General features: G+C 45.2%; 1 protein-coding gene across 1 annotated transcript in view; it reads left to right on the forward strand.

The window, feature by feature from the left end:
* The first annotated feature begins 7443 nt into the window (after nt 1-7443).
* LOC132779297 (hydroperoxide isomerase ALOXE3-like) overlaps nt 7444-20378 on the forward strand; it is a 35609-nt gene continuing 22674 nt past the window's right edge. The window contains exons 1-3 of the mRNA XM_067469725.1: nt 7444-7593; nt 11649-11853; nt 17505-17586. Coding sequence (XP_067325826.1) covers nt 7444-7593; nt 11649-11853; nt 17505-17586 — 437 coding nt within the window. The remainder of the gene's footprint in view (nt 7594-11648; nt 11854-17504; nt 17587-20378) is intronic.

The raw sequence follows: 20378 nt of genomic DNA on the forward strand, positions 1-20378 counted from the left end.
GTTGGTCTATAACCTTATCGCTCAAGGGCTCCGACCACTTGAGTCATTTGGGTCCCATGGAAACCAGGGCCAGTGGATAATTATTTGACCTTTTGTGCTGTTCTAAGTCTTTTTTTATGACTAGTTTAATGGGGTGATGGTCACTTTCTGGGCGTATGTCCACTATAAAGGTTTTGATTACAGGCAACAATCCTGGTGAGATTATAAAGTAATCTAGGACACTTCCCCCCCTTACTGAGTGATAAGTGTATAGTCTGGATGACTCCTCTAGATGGCTGCCATTCATGATTAGTAATAAATGTTTATAAACTAATGAGAATAATTCCAGTCCATTCTTGTTAAATTTCACATCTCTCGAGTTCCTACTAAGTGAAAATGGATTCCCCAAATACAACCCAAAATGCTGAGCCAGTTCCTCATTTGATTTTCCCATCCTCGCGTTGAAATCGCCGCCTAAAACAATGTTCGTGTTTTCCAGGCCAGTGCTCCTGTCTCCCAGGACTGTATCTAAAAACTGCCACACCTCTTTGGCTGAATACGCTGAATTTACTGGAGGCACGTAGACATTAATGCAAACTAAAACCTGGTTGTCCTTGAGATTTAGCTCTAAAGCTAATATGTTATTGTTAGACTGGTTAGTCACAATTTGGCAATCAGCTTCCAGCTCAACTGAAACAAAAACTGCAAGGCCTCCACAGCAGCGCCCCCACTTATGCCGCCTTGCAGCAGGCACTGCAAAACTTCTAAAACCCTGCAAGTTAAGACTCGAGGTTTCCTCCACCCACGTTTCCTGTATCATTATAATAGAGAACTCCTGTAAATACTCTACGAACTCTTCATCCACTAATTTTCCAGCCCATCTAGATATATTCCAGGACAGAATCTTTAGCTCCTTTGCTGTTTTCATTTTTATATAGTTGTTCAAGCCGGAATCAATTGGGTGTGATTCAGTGTGCCTAAGTTCTCCTAGTTTATTGTATTGTCTTTTTCAGATTTGATGACCCCCCTGTCCTCTGATAACTAACCATCTGGTTGTTGTTCATTCGTTCAGTCGTCTCCGACTCCTCGTGACCTCATGGACCAGCCCACGCCAGAGCTCCCTGTCGGCTGTCACCACCCCCAGCTCTTTCAAGGTCAGTCCAGTCACTTCAAGGATGCCATCCATCCATCTTGCCCTTGGTCGGCCCCTCTTCCTTTTGCCTTCCACTTTCCCCAGCATAATTGTCTTCTCTAGGCTTTGCTGTCTCCTCATGACGTGGCCGAACTATCTGGATGACCCTATTTTTAAGAGGATTAATAGCGTTCTCCTCAGCAGGGGCCTTTGCCTTGTCCTTTTTATTTCCAGGCACTATAGGTGAAAGGAATTGAGTGATTGAGGTCTGTTTTAAACCACCATTTCTATTTGCTGGTGTGATTCTCATGTATGGCCCTACCTTTTCAGCCCCCATGTCTGGCCTTCATGCTTTTTTGGCAATTGACCCCTCGTCCTCTATTTCATTACCCTTAGGAACATCCCTAACGTCCCCTGCTTTTGAGCTGTGGTGTTGGAGGAAAGTTCTGAGAGTGCCTTGGACTGCGAGAAGGTCAACCAGTCCATCCTCCAGGAAATAAAGCCCGACTGCTCACTGGAGGGAAGGAGACTAGAGACAAAGTTGAAGTACTTTGGCCACATCATGACTGAACAAATGAACAACAAGGAACGTCCCAAGGGCATATAGTATGGTCATTGTCATAAACAACACATGGATTATTGATTTGAGGTTTCATAACTTTCACCTCTGGGGTCAGTGGAAAATGATTAATGGGTGGATCTGCTCTTTCCTCAGGAGCCAAAAATCTCATCTCCAGCCAATCTGTCCTGTCCTGCGCCGCTCTTTGCCATTCCCTTGCACTAGTATATCCTTCTTCGTTTAAATATAGCCTTTCAGAGTTGGCGCCCAATGGGGCTCCGCAACTGTCCACTTCTCCCCTTCACCGCTGGTTGCCGTTCCTCCGATTTCCTTCTGTCATCTGGAGCTTCTTGAGTGAGGACTTTCCAATGCCAGAAATACAGCTTAATGGTGTAACATTAGAAAATGTTGACCATTTCTGCTCCCTTGGCAGCCACCTCTCCACCAAAGTCAACATTGACACTGAAATGCAACACTGTCTGAGCTCTGCGAGTGCAGCAATTTTCCGAATAGAGTGTTTGAGGACCGGGACATCTGTAGGGAGACCAAGGTGCTTGTTTTTAAAGCTATTGCCCTCCCAACTCTGCTATATGCCTGCGAAACATGGTCTACAGATGTCACATGCAACTGCTGGAACAATTCCATCAGTGCTGCCTCCAGAAAATCCTGCAAATCTTGGGAAGACAGGTGGACAAATGTCAGTGTGCTGGAAGAAGCAAAGACCAGCAGCCTTGAAGCGATGCTCCTCCATCATCTACTTTGCTGGACCAGCCACGTTGTCCGAATGTCTGATCACAGACTCCCAAAGCAGTTGCTCTACTCTGAACTCAAGAATGGGAAACAGAATGTTGGAGGACAGGAAAAGAGATTTATAGATGGGCTCAAAGCCAAACTTAAAAACTGTGGCATAGACACCGAGAACTGGGAAGCCCTGGCCCTTGAGCGCTCTAGCTGAAGGTCAGCTGTGACCAGCAGTGCTGCCTTCCTTCTGGAAACCGACATGCTCACTGTCGGAGAACATGCGGATCAAGAATAGGGCTCCACAGCTACCTACGGACCCACCACCAAGACACCACATCTGGAAGACCATCATCCTCGAGCTATGAAGAATCGCTTAAGTAAGTAAGCTTGGAGATTAGAGGCCATATTGGATGCAACCTTAGATCTTGAACAGAGGCGGCCCTAGGTAATTTTCAGTGGTAAGCAAACAGTATTTTGCCCCCCCCCCCAACCAATCATTGATATATATTTTCTGTTCGTCGTGGGAGTTCTGTGTGCCATATTTGGTTCAATTCCATCATTGGTGGAGTTCAGAATGCTCTTTGATTGTAGGTGAACTATACATCCCAGTAACTACACTTGCCGCACTTGCTCCCTTGCCTGGCCCGCTTTGGGTCCGGAGGCGTGCCTGAAGACCCTGGCGTGTGCACCAAAAGTCACCTCTTCTCCTGACTTTCTCCTCAGCCATTGGGACCAAGAGAGAGAGAGACAGAGACAGAGATGGAGATGCCCACCTTTCCTGAAGGTAGGCACAAAAACAAAGGAGGGAGCGGAGGTGGGAGATACCTCCAGCCGGAGGGGCTCTCTCTCTCTCTCTTTCTCTTGGTCCCAATGGCGAAAGTCAGGAGAAGAGGCGACTTTTGGTGCGCACGCTGGGGTCTTCAGACATGCCTCCGGACCCAAAGCGGGCCATGAGCGGCGGCTCCGCCCCTTGGTCCACCCGCAGATTGGGGAGAGGAGAGGAGGCAGGTGGAGCACCAGGGGATCGGGAAAGGGAGCCGGTCATGGGGAAGGGATCGAACGCGGAGAACGATTGAGCACCGGCTCTGTTCGCGCACCTGGTGGCCGGGTGGAGCAGGAACGAGAGGGGCTAGGCGAGGCTCAAGGGCCCGGCCCCTTTGGGAAGAGGATCGCACGGCAGCGAGGCAAGAAAGCCAAGGCTCCCCCCTGACTGTTAGGGCTGTTGTGAGCTGAGGGGGCGCTCCTCAAGTGGCGGGCGAGGGGCATTTACAGAGGCGCCTCTGCGCCCCTGGCAAAAAAAAGTGTTCTGCGACCGCTTACTTCGCATAATGGACGAGCCGCCCCTGATCTTGAATATACCTTCAATTGCCTTGACATTTGTCAGGCTCTGGCATTTCACAGGGACAGGACTATTGCCTTCCATGGTTGGAGAGATTTTCATTGTCTCACTCTTCATGCAAGACTAGATTGCCATCCTCTTCTCGGAGCTTTTCGAAGTGGGTTGTTTCTGCCTTCTATCTGGCCTACATGTTTGCAAAAGAAGAGCAGGGTCATTGATGAGATGCTGACTTGGACATTTCTGGTTTATGAGATTCTAGCTAGCCAGCTGGTCTCAGGTAGGGTCAAGAGGTCTTCACCAGGCTTACATGCTCCGGCCTGCAGAGATATTCCTAGCAGATATGATACACGCCAATAGAATACTCTGGAAGCGAAGGGTTCTGGTTTAACTCAGCATTTTATCTCCCTGGTCTACTCCCTGGTCTTGCAGAAATAGTATTTAGCACATTCCAAGGGTTAATGCGCAAATTGATTCATTTCTGGAAAATGGCACCACTAAGTCTAAATTGAACATTAGTAAATAACATACCTAAATACTAGGCCTGGGTAACAACGGAAAAATTTGTTTCTAAAATCGATTTGTATTTGGGGGGGGGGGGGGGGTTGTTTCGATATTTAAAATAATTCCAAAATTTTCCTTTTAAAAAGTTCGATATTTACGAAATTTCATAAATGTGAAAAAAATTACAAAATATTAACGAATCGATTTCCGAAACAATAACGAATCGATTCGTTAATGGCGGACGTGACCGCGAAATACGCTAAAAAACCTCCAAAAACTTCTGAAGCTTCCCTCTCCCTCTGTTGTTGACTGTTGGTGTGATATTATATTTTTTTTTCACTAATTAAACAAAAAACTTGCCCCAGACATGTGGAAATAATAACGAAACGACCTCAGAACAATAACGAAACGAATACAATAACGAAATACGAAGCATTCACAAAACGTGTTTAAAAATTTGTTTTTTTAAAAATTGCTCCAGAATGGTTCGTTATCGTTTTGTAATTGAAAAAATTAACGAATTATTAACGAATTACGAATTAACGAAACGAAACCGCCCAGCCCTACTAAATACACATTTGCAACCTATTTTATTATTTACTTCGCTTTTATTCCACTTTTCCCCTATATCGGGACTCACAAAGTCATCTGCCCTGACGTACAAGATGGTAGCCAAGGCCATACTTTGGGATGCCATTTGCATTTCCAGTTCCATGGCGCAGGGTACCCAACTCCAGATGTGGAACGATGAGGAACCTTTGATGTATACCATAGAATCATAGAGTTGGAAGAGACCAACTTCCTGCCAGATGGCCATCCCTGAGAGATGGGTCATCCAGCCTCTGTTTCAAAGCTTCCAAGGAAGGAGCTTCCACCAGACTCTGTGGCAGAGAGTTCCACTGTTGAACAGCTCTTACAGTCAGAAAGTTATTTCTATGGTTCAGGTGGAATCTCCTTTCCTGTAATTGATCCCATTGCTCTGGGACCAGGTCTCCAGGGCAGCAGAACACAAGCCTGTTCCCTCTTCCTTAGGACCCCCTTTCAGTTATTTATACATGGCTATCATCATGTCTCCTCTCAACCTTCTCTTCTGCAGGCCAAATAAACCCAGCTCTTTAAGCCACTCCTCATAGGCATTCATGGTCTCCAAACATTTGAAACTTTTAGTTGCCCACCTCTGGACACCTTCCAGCTTGTCAACACCTCTTTCAAACTGTGGTGCCAAGAATTAGACACAGTATTCCAGGTGAGGTCTGATCAAAGCAGAATAGAAGGCCACCATAACTTCCCTTGATCTAGACACTATATTTCTTTTGATGCAACCCAAAATCCCATTGGCTTTTTTAGCTGTAGCATCACATTGATTGCTCATGTTCACTTTGTTCTCCATGAAGACTCCAAGATATAATATTTTACATTTGTCTGTGTTGAAATTCATTTGGTTAGTTTTGGCCCAGATTTCTAATCTGTTAAGGTCACTTTGAATTTTGATCTTGTCCTCTGGTGTATTAGCTTTGGTGTCATCTGCAACCTTGATAAGCATGTCCTCCTTTCCCTCATTTTTCTTTCTTTCTTTCCTTTCTGCCTCCTTCTCTCCCCCCCTTTTCTTCCTTGCGACTTCCTTTCCCTCACTTCTTCCTTCCTTTCCCTTTTTCCTTCCTTCCTTCCTTCCTTCCTTCCTTCCTTCCTTCCTTCCTTCCTTCCTCTCACTTTTCTTTCTTTCTTTCTTTCTTTCTTTCTTTCTTTCTTTCTTCCTTCTTCCTTCCTTTTTCAGATATCTTTCTTTCCTTGCTTCCATCCTTCCTTCCTTCCTCATTCTTTTTCCTCACTTCTTTGCTTCCTCCCCCTGTCCTTCCTTCCCCTCACTTTTTCATTCCTTCCTTCCTTACTCCTTCCTTTCCCAGACTTCCTTCCTTCCTTCCTTCCTCCTTCCTTCCTCCCTTCCTTCCTTCTTCCCTTCCCCTCACTTCTTTCCTTCCTTCCTTCCTTACTTCCTCCCTTCCTTCTCCTTCCTTTCCCTCACTTCTTTCTTTCCTTCCTTCCTTCCTTCTTTCCTTTCTTCCTTCCTTCCTTCCTTCCTTCCTTCCTTCCTTCTTCCCTTCCCCTCACGTCTTTCCTTCCTTCCTTCTCTCCCTCTTCCCTTCCTTCCCTTTTTTCTTTCTCTGCCCATTTCCCTCCTTTCTTCCTTTTGTACCTCTTTCCTTCTTTCCTTCCTTCCTTCCTTCCTTCCTTCCTTCCTTCCTTCCTTCCTTCCTTCCTTCCTTCTTCCCTTCCCCTCACTTCTTTCCTTCCTTCCTTCTCTCCCTCTTCCCTTCCTTCCCTTTTTTCTTTCTCTGCTCATTTCCCTCCTTTCTTCCTTTTGTGCCTCTTTCCTTCCTTCCTTCCTTCCTTCCTTCCTTCCTTCCTTCCTTCCTTCCTCCCTTCCTCCCTCCCTCCCTTCTTCTTCCTTTCCCTCCTTTCTTTCCTTCCTTCCTTCCTTCCTTCCTTCCTCCCTCCCTCCCTCCCTCCCTTCCTTCTTCCCTTCCCCTCACTTCCTCCCTCCCTCCCTCCCTTCTCCTTCCTTTCCCTCACTTCCTTCCTTCCTTCCTCCCGCCCGCCCGCCTGCTCTCTCTCTCTCTATATATATATATATATCTCCATCTCCTCTTTATTATGTTCTTTCCTTCTTTTTCCTTATTGATTACTTTGTTTCACAGCTTGGATATTCAACACTGACCCTTCCTCTGCCCAGAGGGATTATGATATTAAAACAAGGACCATGAAGACACTTCTTGCTCAATGTATTCTTGCTCAATGTCACTCTCTTTCTGCAGAACCGGAGCGGAGTGAAGCAATCCAAGCTTTCCCCTCCAAAGGCCCACCTTTATGCTTCTAGGACCCAGGGAGACATCTCCATACATTGAGCAAGACGTGTCTTTATAGTGCTGGAATCTTCCAATCTAGGAGTGGAGTGAAGCAATCCAAGCTTCGCCCCCCAAAAGGCCCACCTATGTGCTTCTAGGACCCAGGAGGGGGTCACAGTTCTGGACCCACCTTTCTTTCCAGGGGAGGAGCCCCAAGGCTGAAGGGGGCTATAAATGCCATCCTTTGGAGAGGAGGCTTATGGTGCTGGAACCGCAGGACAGACTGAGTTTCCCAGCTCCTCCTCCTTTGGTGCTCAAACTCAAAGCGTAGTACCTGAGCCCCAGCAAGATGGACTTCAAGTACAGCGTCAAGGTGGTGACAGGCAACAACCTCAAGGCAGGCACCATCGATGCCATTTACATCACCTTGGTGGGCACCGAGGGCGAGAGCCCCAAAACTGCAATGGACAACTTTGGTGTGGACTTCTTTGCTGGAGCGGTGAGTGCGGGGAAAGTGGGCCATTTGGGTCACCAAGCAATCTGTCCTAGCCTTTCTCTCTATATCTCTATCTAACTCAGGCATGGGCAAACTTTGGCCTTCCATGTGTTTTGGACTTCAACTCCCATAATTCCTAACAGCCGGTGGGCTGTTAGGAATTATGGGAGTTGAAGTCCAAAACACCCGGAGGGCAGGAGTTTAGCCATGTATTTGCCCCCAGTGGCACAGTGGGTTAAACTGCTGAGCTGCTGAACTTGTTGCAGGTTCAAATCCGGGGAGCGGGGTGAGCTCCAGCTGTTAGCCCCAGCTTCTGCCAACTTAGCAGTTTGAAAACATTCAATTGTGAGTAGATCAATAGGTACCGCTCTGGCAGGAAGGTAATGGTACTCCATGATGTCATGCCAACCACATGACCTTGGAGGTGTCTATGGACAACGATGGCTCTTTGGCTTAGAAATGGAGATGAGCACCAACCCCCAGAGTCAGACATGTCTGGACTTAATGTTAGGGAAAACCTTTACCAAGCTTGGTTCAAAACTGTAAATCTCTCCCCCCGCCATTTTAAATACTTAGCTTAATGACATTTTCTGCTATAATAATAATAACAACAACAACAACAACAACAACAACAACAACACTTTGTTTATACCCTGCCACCATCTCCCCAAGGGGACTTGGGGTGGCTTACATGAGGCCAAGCTCAGCAATATATTAAAACAATATAACACAAGAACACAACAGTAAATAAAAATAAAATAAAATAAAATACAAAAACTAATATAAATAAACAGAGCAACAATATAGAGCTTTGCATTGGAATATATGGCAATGTGGACTCAGATAACCCAGTTCAAAGCAGATATTGTGGGATTTTCTGCCTTGATATTCTGAGTTATATGCCTTTATGAAAGGACCCTAAGTGATGTCTTCTGGCCTTGCTCCTCCCTCCAAACCCTGCTTCACCAGGCAGCATCCCATGAGAGATGGAGATCTGTTCAACTGGAAACCAGGGCTCAAACAAGATGTTGCTTCCATCACTTTCCTGTCAATGAACAAGGAATTGAGATGGATCCTGACTCTGATTGGCAACACAATCAGATCCAGGACCTCCTCTCAATTCATTTGCTGGTGGCCAGAGATTGGAAACATCCTCCTTCTTCACCATTAGCAACTGAACATGGAGTTTTATACCTCTAGATCTGACCTACATATAGAGAGAGTAGTACCGTTGTGGTCACGTTTGAGATTCGGGCCAGAATTTAGCTTCCAGAGATATATTGAGCATGTCCATAAGGTAGTGAATCTGCTTGCAGGTCTGACCTGCAATTTAAAGGAGCTATCCAAGGTCCTGGATGTAAGGATGCCAAATTAATTCTCGAAGTAAACAGTGAGTAACTGTAACACTGGGAGAAAGACATTGAAAACTGTTCAGTTTTTCCAAAAAGCATCAAATCCTAAAGTCAGCATTGTCCATGCCATGCTGTTTACACTTTCTATGTATGGTTGTGAGTTCCAAAGAGTGAGGAAGGCTGATAGGAAGGACATCAACTCATTTGAAATGTGATGTTGGAGCAGAGTTTGACACGATATCTAGGACTGCTAAACAGGCAAAATGTCACTTAACCTTTCCCTGACCCGAAAGCCACAGGTCTGCAGTTTGGGTGTCCTCCTGGATTCTTCGCTCACGCTTGAGGCTCAGGTGTCGGCGGTATCCGGGAGGGCCTTCGCACAACTGAGACTTGTGCGCCAGCTGCGACCGTACCTCGCGAAGGCTGATCTGGCCGGGGTGGTCCATGCCTTGGTCACCTCTAGAATGGATTACTGCAATGCGCTCTACGTGGGGCTGCCCTTGAAGACGGCTCGGAAACTTCAATTGGTCCAGCGTGCAGCAGCCAGGATGCTAACCGGGGCTCATTATCAAGAGAGGTCTACCCCTCTGTTTAAGGAGCTCCACTGGCTGCCATTTATTTTCCGAGCCCAATTCAAGGTGCAGGTGCTCACCTACAAAGCCCTGAACGGTTTGGGACCACCCTACCTGCGTGACCGCATCTCCATCTACGAACCCACACGCTCGCTCCGGTCATCTGGGGAGGCCCTGCTCGTGATCCCACCCACGTCGCAAGCGCGCTTGGTGGGGACACGGGACAGGGCCTTCTCTGTGGCGGCCCCCCGACTCTGGAATGCCCTTCCAAAAGATCTTCGACAGGCCCCTACCTTAGCAGCTTTCAGAAAGAATCTAAAAACTTGGCTGTTCCGATGTGCCTTCTCAGATTAGGAACCCCCCATCCCAAGTCCTACATGCACTTTAGTACAATCAATATTACTGCACACCACACTATTTTTAATCCTACGTTCCTCCTGCCACTTCATCACTTTTTAACCCTGTACCCCATTGCAACGGCCGGCCTAGTTTTAAAGTGTCTTGATGTTTTGTCACTGTTACTGTTATTTTGCTTAATTATTTGATTTGCTTTGCTTATTGTTGTGTTTATGTTTTTATTGTATTGTGTTCTGAGGCTTCGGCCTGTGTAAGCCGCATCGAGTCCTTCGGGAGATGCTAACGGGGTACAAATAAAGTTAATAATAATAATAATAATAATAATAATAAGTGTGATTGGGTTGCAATTCCCATTTTCCCCAGTCCTCTTGGAAGATAATAAAAATGATGGGAGTTGTCATTTCATATCACCCGAGAGCCTAAATTCAGAAAAAACTAGATATCACTGTGTTATGCTCCCGGCCTAGGAACACCTCTGACCACAGCACCACACAAGAGTCTAGAATATAAACAAACAGTTTATTGTAGAAACACATAAAAAGTATAGGGAAAAATCAAGAATAAAGAAAGTAGATGTATAAAAGGTTGAGCTATAGGTGATAGTCCAACAGAGATCCAGAAGTCTCTTACAGATTCAAAGGTAATGCAGTCTAGGAATAGCCCAAAGTCACAAGAACAGCTTAAGTCCACAAGAAAAAGGTATACTTAGTCAAACTTGAGTAGAGAAGGCTGAAGATCTCGCCGTCTGTCATTCTCATCCTTTTTGGTGTTGGTGCACTACAACTCCCAGAATTCAAAACCAGCCCCCCAACCCCACCAGTATCCAATGTTGGCCATATAGGTAGTATCCATTGTGAGCTATGTTCAGAGTGCTCTTTGATTGTAGGTTAATTATAAATCCCAGCAACTACAGCTCCCAAATGTCAAGGTTTATTTCCCCCAAACTCCACCTGTGTTTACATTTGGGTGTATTGAGTATTTCAGCCAAGTTTGGTCCAAGTCCATTATTGTTTCACAGTGCTCTCTGGAGGTAGGTGAAATACAACTCCAAAACTCAAGGTCAATGCCCACCAGTCCCTTCCAGTATTTTCTGTTGCTCATGGGAGTTCTGTGTGCCAAGTTTGGTTCAATGTCATATTTGGTGGAGTTCAGAATGCTCTTTGACTGTAGGTGAACTATAAATCCCAGCAACTACAACTCCCAAATGTCAAGGTCTATTTTCCCCAAGCTCCACCAGTGTTCACATTTGTGCATATTGTGTATCTGTGCCAAGTTTGGTCCAGATCTATCATTGTTTGAGTCCACAGTGCTCTGTGGATGTAGGTGAACTACAACTCCCAAACTCAAGATCAATGCCCACCAAACCCTTCCAGTTTTTCATCTTGGTCATGGGAGTTCTGTGTGCCAAGTTTGGTTCAATTCCATCATTGGTGGAGTTCAGAGTGCTCTTTGATTGTGAGTTAAGTATAAATCCCAGCAACTACAACTCCCAAATAACAAAATCAATCCCACCCCAAACACACCAGTATTCAAATTTGGGCATATCAGGTATTTGTGCCAAATTTGGTCCAGTGAATGAAAATATATCTTGCATATCAGATATTTACATGACAATTCATAACAGAAGCAAAATGACAGTTGTGAAGTAGCAACGAAAATAATGTTATGGTTGGGGATCAGCACAACATAGGGAATTGTATGAAGGGGTGGCAGCATTAGGAAGGTTCAGAGCCACTGGTCTATTGATTGAGGTGATTCTCTGACTTTTCCATTACAGGTGAGTGATTACAAAGTCTCTAGCAAACAGGACCTGGGGGACATTGTGCTCATCCGTCTCAACAAAGAAACCAGACTCCTCCTCACCCCCACGGACTGGTACTGCACATTTATCACCGTGACGTCCCCCAAAGGGGTGACCTACCGTTTCCCTTGTTACCAGTGGATGGAAGGGCGGCAGTCTTTGGAGCTGCGGGAGGGATCAGGTAAGTCAGTATCCTAGAAGAACAGAGGAAAGGTCTTCAAAAGTGCCCCTCCCCCCAATTTAGCAGGATAACAAAAGGATGTGTGCATTTGTGCTTCAAAGGTGTTCTTGCTGCTCAGCAGCGAGACAAGAGATTAATGTTCATTTATTTTGCACAAAGATAATGTTCTAAAAAACATCCCAAAACTAGAAAAATCACTCACATAGAATCATAGAGTTGGAAGAGACCTCATGGGCCATCCAGTCCAACCCCCTGCCAAGAAGCAGGAATATTGCATTTGACAGATGCAATTTTCCTGACAGATGGCCATCCAGCCTCTGCTTAAAAGCTTCCAAAGAAGGAGCCTCCACCACACTCTGGGGCAGAGAGTTCCACTGCTGAACGGCTCTCACAGTCAGGAAGTTCTTCCTAATGTTCAGATGGAATCTCTTCTCTTGTAGTTTGAAGCCATTGTTCCGCATCCTAGTCTCCAAGGAAGCAGAAAACAAGCTTGCTCCCTCCTCCCTGTGGCTTCCTCTCACATATTTATACATGGCTATCATGTCTCCTCTCAGCCTTCTCTTCTTCAGGCTAAACATGCCCAGTTCCCTAAGCCGCTCCTCATAGGGCTTGTTCTCCAGACCCTTGATCATTTTAGTCGCCCTCCTCTGGACACATTCCAGCTTGTCAATATCTCTCTTGAATTGTGGTGCCCAGAATTGGACACAATATTCCAGGTGTGGTCTAACCAAGGCAGAATAGAGGGGTAGCATTACTTCCCTAGATCTAGACACTAGGCTCCTCTTGATGCAGGCCAAAATCCCATTGGCTTTTTTTGCCGCCACATCACATTGTTGGCTCATGTTTAACTTGTTGTCCACGAGGACTCCAAGATCTTTTTCACACGTACTGCTCTCGAGCCAGGCATTGTCCCCCATTCTGTATCTTTGCATTTCATTTTTTCTGCCAAAGTGGAGTATCTTGCATTTGTCACTGTTGAACTTCATTTTGTTAGTTTTGGCCCATCTCTCTAATCTGTCAAGATCGTTTTGAATTCTGCTCCTGTCCTCTGGACTATTGGCTATCCCTCCCAATTTGGTGTCGTCTGCAAACTTGATGATCATGCCTTCTAGCCCTTCATCTAAGTCATTAATAAAGATGTTGAACAGGACCGGGCCCAGGACGGAACCCTGCTGATGGCACTCCACTCGTCACTTCTTTCCAAGATGAAGAGGAAGCATTAGTGAGCACTCTCTGTGTTTGTCCACTTAACCAATTACAGATCCACCTCACCGTAGTTTTGCCTAGCCCACATTGGACTAGTTTCCTTGCCAGAAGGTCATGGGGGACCTTGTCGAAGGCCTTACTGAAATCCAGGTACGCTACATCCACGGCATTCCCCGCATCTACCCAGCTTGGAACTCTATCGAAGAAAGAGATCAGATGAGTCTGGCATGACTTGTTTTTGATCAATCCATGTTGACTATTAGCGATGACTGCATTTGTTTCTAAGTGTTTGCAGTCCGCTTCCTTAACAATCTTTTCCAGAATCTTGCCCAGTATCGACGTGAGGCTGACCGGACGGTAGTTGTTTGGGTCATCCTTCAAAAGGTCTTCAAAATCCCCCCCCCCCCCGCCCAATTAGCAGGATAATAAAAGATTGCATGCATTTGTTTTCTTCATAAGCACATTTTTTTTTTTGCAAAAAAGATCCCAAAGTGTGAAAAAAATCCTTCACAAATTAGCACAAGTCAGAGACAAAAGTGTCGTTGCTGCTCAGCAGAGTGACAAGAGTTTAATGCACATTTATCTATCTAAATAAAAATGTAATGTTCGTTTGTGGGATTAACCTAACTCAAAAACCACTGGACAAATTGACACCAAATTTGGATACAAGACACCTCTCAGGCCAACAAGTGACCATCACTCATTAAAACACTGAAAAACCACAGTGGAAGGGACTTAAAAAGCCAAAAAAATGTATTTCAACGCATGCACAAAACCACATATGTACACAAACACATATATATACATTAGGCTTGGGCAATCCATAGTTCTAAATGGTTCTAAGGTACTTACAAAACTAAAGTTCTGGTGGTGAAAATTTCAGAACTCTAACAAAACTTTCAAAATTTAATTATTATTTCATTATTGGTGATTTTAATGACAGAACCAATTAGGAACTGCCATTTATTATGAAATTTTGAGAGTTTTGTTAGAGTTCTGAAATTTTCACCACCAGAACTTTAGTTTTGTAAGTACTTTAGAACCATTTAGAACCATGGATTGCCCAAGCCTAATATACATGTATACAAAAATATATACGGAAATATATACACAGATATATGCACACACAAAACACATACACAGAAAGGGGGAAAGAAGGAAGGAAGGAAGGAAGGAAGGAAGGAAGGAAGGAAGGAAGGAGAGAAGGAGAGAGAAAGAGGGAAAGAAGGAGGGAAAGAAGGAGGGAAGGAGAGAAGGAAGGAAAGAAAGAAAGGTAGATAAGGAAGGAAGGAGAGAAGGAAATAAAATGAAAGAGGGAAGGAAGGAGAGAAGGAATGAAAGAGAGAAAGAAGGAAGGAAGGAAGGAAGGAAGGAGAGAGAGAAGGAGGGAGAGAAAGAGGGAAAGAAGGAGGGAAGGAGAGAGGGAAAGAAAGAAAGGTAGATAAGGAAGGAAGGAGAGAAGGAAATAAAATGAAAGAGGGAAGGAAGGAGAGAAGGAATGAAAGAGAGAAAGAGGGAAGGCAGGAAGGAAGGAAGGAAGGAAGGAAGGAAGGAAGGAAGGAAGGAAAGAGACAAGGAAGGATGGAGCAAAGGAAGTGAGAAAAGGAAGTAAGGAAGTAAGGAAGGAAGGAAAGAAAGAAAGAAAGAAAGAAAGAGAGAAAGAGGGAGGGAAGGAAGGTTGGCCACAGCAATGCGTGGCGGGTACAGCTAGTTTTGCATAAACACATCCCAAAGCTAGAAAGATCACTCACAAGTGAACATAAACTCTTGTCAACCTAGAATCATAGAATTCTAGAGATGGGAGAGTCCTTGTGGGCCTACCAGTCCAACCCAATTTTGCCAAGAAGCAGGGAAATCACATTCAAAGCATCCCCACCAGATGGCCATCCAGCCTCTGTTTAAAACCCTCCAAATAAGGAGCCTCCACCACACACCGGGGCAGAGAGTTCCACTGCTGAACAGCTCTCATGGTGAGGAAGTTCTTTCTAATGTTCAGGTGGAATCTCCTTTCTTTCTTGTAGTTTGAAGCCATTGTTCAGCGTCAAAGGGCCCTTCCACACAGCCTTATATCCCAGAATATCAAGGCATAAAATCCCACAATATCTGCTTTGACCTGGGTTATCTAAGTCCGCACTCATATAATGTGGGATTTCCTGCCTTGATATTCTGGGATATAGGGCTGTGTGGAAGGGCCTCTAGTCCAAACAAGATTGCTCCCTCCTCCCTATGACTTTCCTTCACATCTTGATCCATGGCCCTCATCATGTCTCCTCTCAGTCTTCTCTTCTTCAGGCTAAACATGCCCAGCTCTTTAAGCCGCTCCTCATAGGGCTTGTTCTCCAGACCCTTGATCCTTTGAGTCACCCTCCTCTGGACACATTCCAGCCTATCAATATCTCTCTTCAATTGCAGTGCCCAGTGGAAGGAAAAAAATGGAAATTCTTCTTGTCTTGTTAGAGTGAGATAAATGAGATTTACATGAATATTGGATATTGTCTTGGCCCTGAATAATAACATCACCCAATTAAAAACATTCTTGGTGTCTTTGTTTTTATTTATTTGGGGCACTTATTCGGAAAATTGCATTATAGAATGCATTCATTCTAATTTTTTAGATATGGTTAGTGACTAGTAGATGGCATATGTTCTATATATCAAAATTAGAGCGGAAAGTGGTGGTAGTGGTGGTGGTGGTGAATTCTTGGAATCAGCAGCTTATTTATTTATCATTGCGGGTACAATTATAATGTATTTAAAAACATAAAGTTTAAAAACTTGACATTTTACTACGTAAATGTCCTTTGACCAGAAGCTGGCCACTTGACCAGAAGCTGGCCTCTGGTGTGGCTGTGAGGAGGTGCTCCATTGTGCATGTGGCAGGGCTCAGGCTGCATTGTAGTCAATGGTCTGTGGTTTGCTCTTCTCTGTACTCGCATGACGTGGACTCCACTTTGCAGCTCCATTTCTGAATATTGGCTCTGCACCTTGTGGTGCCAGAGCGCAGCCTATTCAGTCTTTCAAAGTTTCTCAGTCTTCTGTGTGCACAGGAAGGAGTCTCTCATCCGATATCAACCATGGATTGAGGTTCTGAGTTTAAGCCTGCCACTTTTGGACTCTCGCTTGCTGAGGTGTTGCTGCAAGTATCTCTGTAGATCTTAGAAAGCTATTTCTTCATTAAAGGTGTTGGCTTGCTGGCTGATATCTGAACTCAGGATGGGTCAGAGATGTCCATGCTTTAGTTCTTTCCTTACAGGCTGTTACTTTCTGATGGATGTCAAGTGGTGCAGTACCAGCTAAACAGTATAATTTCTCCAGTGGTGTAGGGCGTAGACCTACACTGTGATAATGTGGCATGTCTTATTAAGAGCCACATCCACTTGAACAAAATCTGGCTACCAGTATGAAAAAACTCTAAAATTACAACAGCAAAACAGCAGAGAGGAAACAACCAGGCACAGCTTAACACCTCTCAACAGGGGATTTTCCCAGGCTCAGCCAGGCCTTCAAATGCTGATGAAGGTGGTCAGTTGAAACATTCACAACCTAGCTCCAGCAGGGAAGAGCTCTTTGCCCCACCCCAGCCATTCCACAGATATATAAACCCATTGTCCTAATTCCAACAGACCTCACTACCTCTGAGGATGCTTGCCATAGATGCAGGCAAAACGTCAGGAGAAATGCCTCTAGAACATGGCCCTATAGCCCGAAAAAACCCACAAGAACCTAGTGATTCCAGCCATGAAAGCCTTCGACAATACATTAGCCACATCCACTGTTTTAAAGTGGCAAGATGTATTCCACACTGGGCATGCATACTCAGCAGCAGAGTAGCAAAGGGCAAGGGCAGATGTCTTCACTGTGTCTGGTTGTGAGGCCCAGGTTGTGCCAGTCAGCTTTCGTATGATATTGCTTCTCACACCCACTTTTTGCTTGATAGTCAACAGCTCAAATGTACCCAAAAACAGGACTAATATTCGAGGCACCAAAATGTGTGTTGGGCAATAAATTGTTGGGAAAAATAATTGGGTCGATGCTAGGATACTCAAGCCTTGCTTATGGGCTTGCTGGAAACATCTGGCAGGGGTTGGGCCTAGAAAGGTCATCAGGTCTGATCCAGAGTTTGGATTCTTCACATGACCTTCACCAAAACTCAACTGCCCAACCCCATGACCCTGGGTAGAATATGTTGTTTAGGGTCCAGTCCGACCACTTACTGCAAGGAGGTGCCAGAGCCCATCCTAGCAAGAAGGGGAATGCTTTTGTTGTGCTGTAGATCACCTATTGCATCGATTTTTCACCCACCAAGGTTACTTTCCAGTCGAGAGATGTTTCAGTTTTTAGTACTGGAATTTCAAGCAGTTTCTGTCTCAGATCAGTGACTGTGTTGAATGAAGCAAGTAGGCTTCTAAAGATATAAACAATCTTTTCTGTGTTTCTTCCTCCAGCTAAAACCCCTGCCATGGATACTCTACCTTTGCTCAAAGAATTCCGGAGTAAGGAGGTCCAGCAGAGGCAGTCTTTCTACCAGTAAGTGGGGCTAAACCTATGAGACGGTGTAGCTAAAAACTACACCCATCCATTGTTTCAGATAAGGAATCTCATTGGGTTGCTGTGAGTTTTCCGGGCTGTATGGCCATGTTCCAGAAGCATTTTCTCCTGATGTTTCACCCACATCTATGGAAGGCATCTTTAGAGGTTGTGAGGTCTGTTGGAAACTAGGCAAGTGGGGTTTATATACAAGGACATCCATAGGGAGATCAAGGTGGTTGTTTATAAAGCTATTGTCCTCCCAACCCTGCTATATGCCTGTGAAACGTGGACTGTCTATAGACATTATACGTATATCTGTGGAATGTCCACAAGGTCCCTATAGAGCAGTGGTTCTCAACCTGGGGGTCGGGACCCCTAGAGGGGTCGCGAGGGGGTGTCAAAGGGGTCGCCAAAGACCCTCACAGACAGTATTTTCTGTTGGTCATGGGAGTTCTGTGTGGGAAATTTGGCCTAATTCTATTGTTGGTGGGCTTCAGAATGCACTTTGGTTGCAGGTGAACTATAAATCCCAGCAACTACAACTCCCAAATGTAAAGATTTATTTTCCCCAAACTTTACCAGTGTTCACATATTGAATGTTCATGCCAAGTTTGATTGAGATCCATCATTGTTTGAGTCCACAGTGCTTTCCGGATGTAGGCGAACTACAACTCCAAAACCCAAGGTCAATGCCCACCAAAGCCTTCCAGTATTTTCTGTTGGTCATGGGAGTTCTGTGTGCCAAGTTTGGTCCAATTCCGTCGTTGGTGGAGTTCAGCATGCTCTTTGAATGTAGGTGAACTATAAATCCCAGCAACTAGAACTCCCAAATGGCAAAATCAATTCTCCTATCCCAACCCCACCAGTATTCAAATTTGGGCATATTGGGTATTTGTGCCAAATTTGGTCCAGTGAATGAGAATACATTCTGCATATCAGATATTTACATAACAATTAATAACAGTAGCAAAATTACAATTATGAAGTAGCAATGAAAATAATTTTATGTTTGGGGGTCACCACAACATGAGGAACTGTATTAAGGGGTCGCGGCATTAGGAACATTGAGAATCACCGCTATAGAGACTTGTCCACAGCTGCATGGTATATGACTCCAGCAGAGGTGAGAGGATCCCTCTTGTCCTTTGCTGGACGTAGCATTTGTTGGATTTTCTTGATGAGTCTGTAGATAGTTTGTAGGTTGTGTTTCCTCATCAGCTTCCCTATGCGGTCAGTGGTTCCCTTGATGTATAGTAAGAACACTTTTCCTCTGGATAGATCTTTGTCTTTGCTCTCATGGCTTGTCCTTGTTCAAGGCCAGCTAACACCTCCCAACAAAGGACTCCCCCAGGCAGGAAGCAGCCAGGCTTTGAAGCTGCAAGGCCATTCAGTGCTAATAAACTGGCCAATTGCAACATTCACACTTGCCTCAAAGAGACAAGAATTCTTTTTCCCACACTGGACATCATTCCACAGATATGTAAACCCCACTTGTCTAGTTTCAAACAGACCTCACAACCCCTGAGGATGCCCACCATAGATGCAGGTGAAACTTCAGGAGAGAATCTTCTGGAACATGGCCATTCAGCCTGGAAAACTCACAGCAACCCAGTTATTCCAGCCACGGGGCAATGGGGGACAATGATGCCTGGCTCGAGAGCAGTACATGTGAAAAAGATCTTGGAGTCCTCGTGGACAACAAGTTTAACATGAGCCGACAATGTGATGTGGCGGCAAAAAAAGCCAATGGGATTTTGGTCTGAGTTAATAGGAGCATAGTGTCTAGGTCCAGGGAAGTCATGCTACCCCTCTATTCTGCTTTGGTTAGACCACACCGGGAATATTGTGTCCAATTCTGGGCACCACAATTCAAGAGAGATATTGACAAGCTGAAATGTGTCCAGAGGAGGGCGACTAAGATGATCAAGGGTCTGGAGAACAAGCCCTATGAGGAACGGCTTAAGGTGCTGGGCATGTTTAGGCTGAAGAAGAGAAGGCTGAGAGGAGATATGATAGCCATGTATAAATATGTGAGAGGAAGCCACAGGGAGGAGGGAGCAAGCTTGTTTTCTGCTTCCCTGGAGACTAGGGCACGAAACAGTGGCTTCAAAATACAAGAGAGGAGATTCCATCTGAACATGAGGAAGAACTTCCTGACTGTGAGAGCCGTTCAGCAGTGGAACTCTCTGCCCCGGAGCGTGGTGGAGGCTCCTTCTTTGGAAGCTTTCAAACAGAAGCTGGATGGCCATCTGTCAGGGGTGATTTGAATGCAATATTCCTGCTTCTTGGCAGAATGGGGTTGGACTGGATGGCCCAGGAGGTCTCTTCCAACTCTTTGATTCTACGATTTTATCTATGATTCTATGATTCAATGAAAGTCTTTGACAATGCAAAGAACCTCATGTTTTTGTTGATTCTGAGTCAGACAGGAAAGGAGAAATGCCCAAGTTCCCAATGGTACTCACATTTCCCAAAATGGGTTTGTGTGTCATATGTGTACAGTGTTCCCTCACTTATCATGGGGGTTACATTCCAGGACCACCCGTGATAAGTGAAAATCCATGAAGTAGGAATGCTTACAGTGTGGGTACAGTATACATACATATATGTATGTCCCCCGTCACCCCTTCCTCTGGAAGATGGCCCCTCTCTGTCTCAATCAATCTCTCTCTCTGTCTGGGTGTTACTGGGCACTACTTTCCCTCAGCCTCAGGCTCGCACCCAGCATGTGCAATGGTGCCAAGGAGGAGGAGGAGGAGGAGGAAGGTAAAGAGAGTGAGGAGGCTGAG

The sequence above is a fragment of the Anolis sagrei genome, chromosome 6, assembly GCF_037176765.1.
Source record: "Anolis sagrei isolate rAnoSag1 chromosome 6, rAnoSag1.mat, whole genome shotgun sequence".
Classification (NCBI taxonomy): Eukaryota; Metazoa; Chordata; class Lepidosauria; order Squamata; family Dactyloidae; genus Anolis; species Anolis sagrei.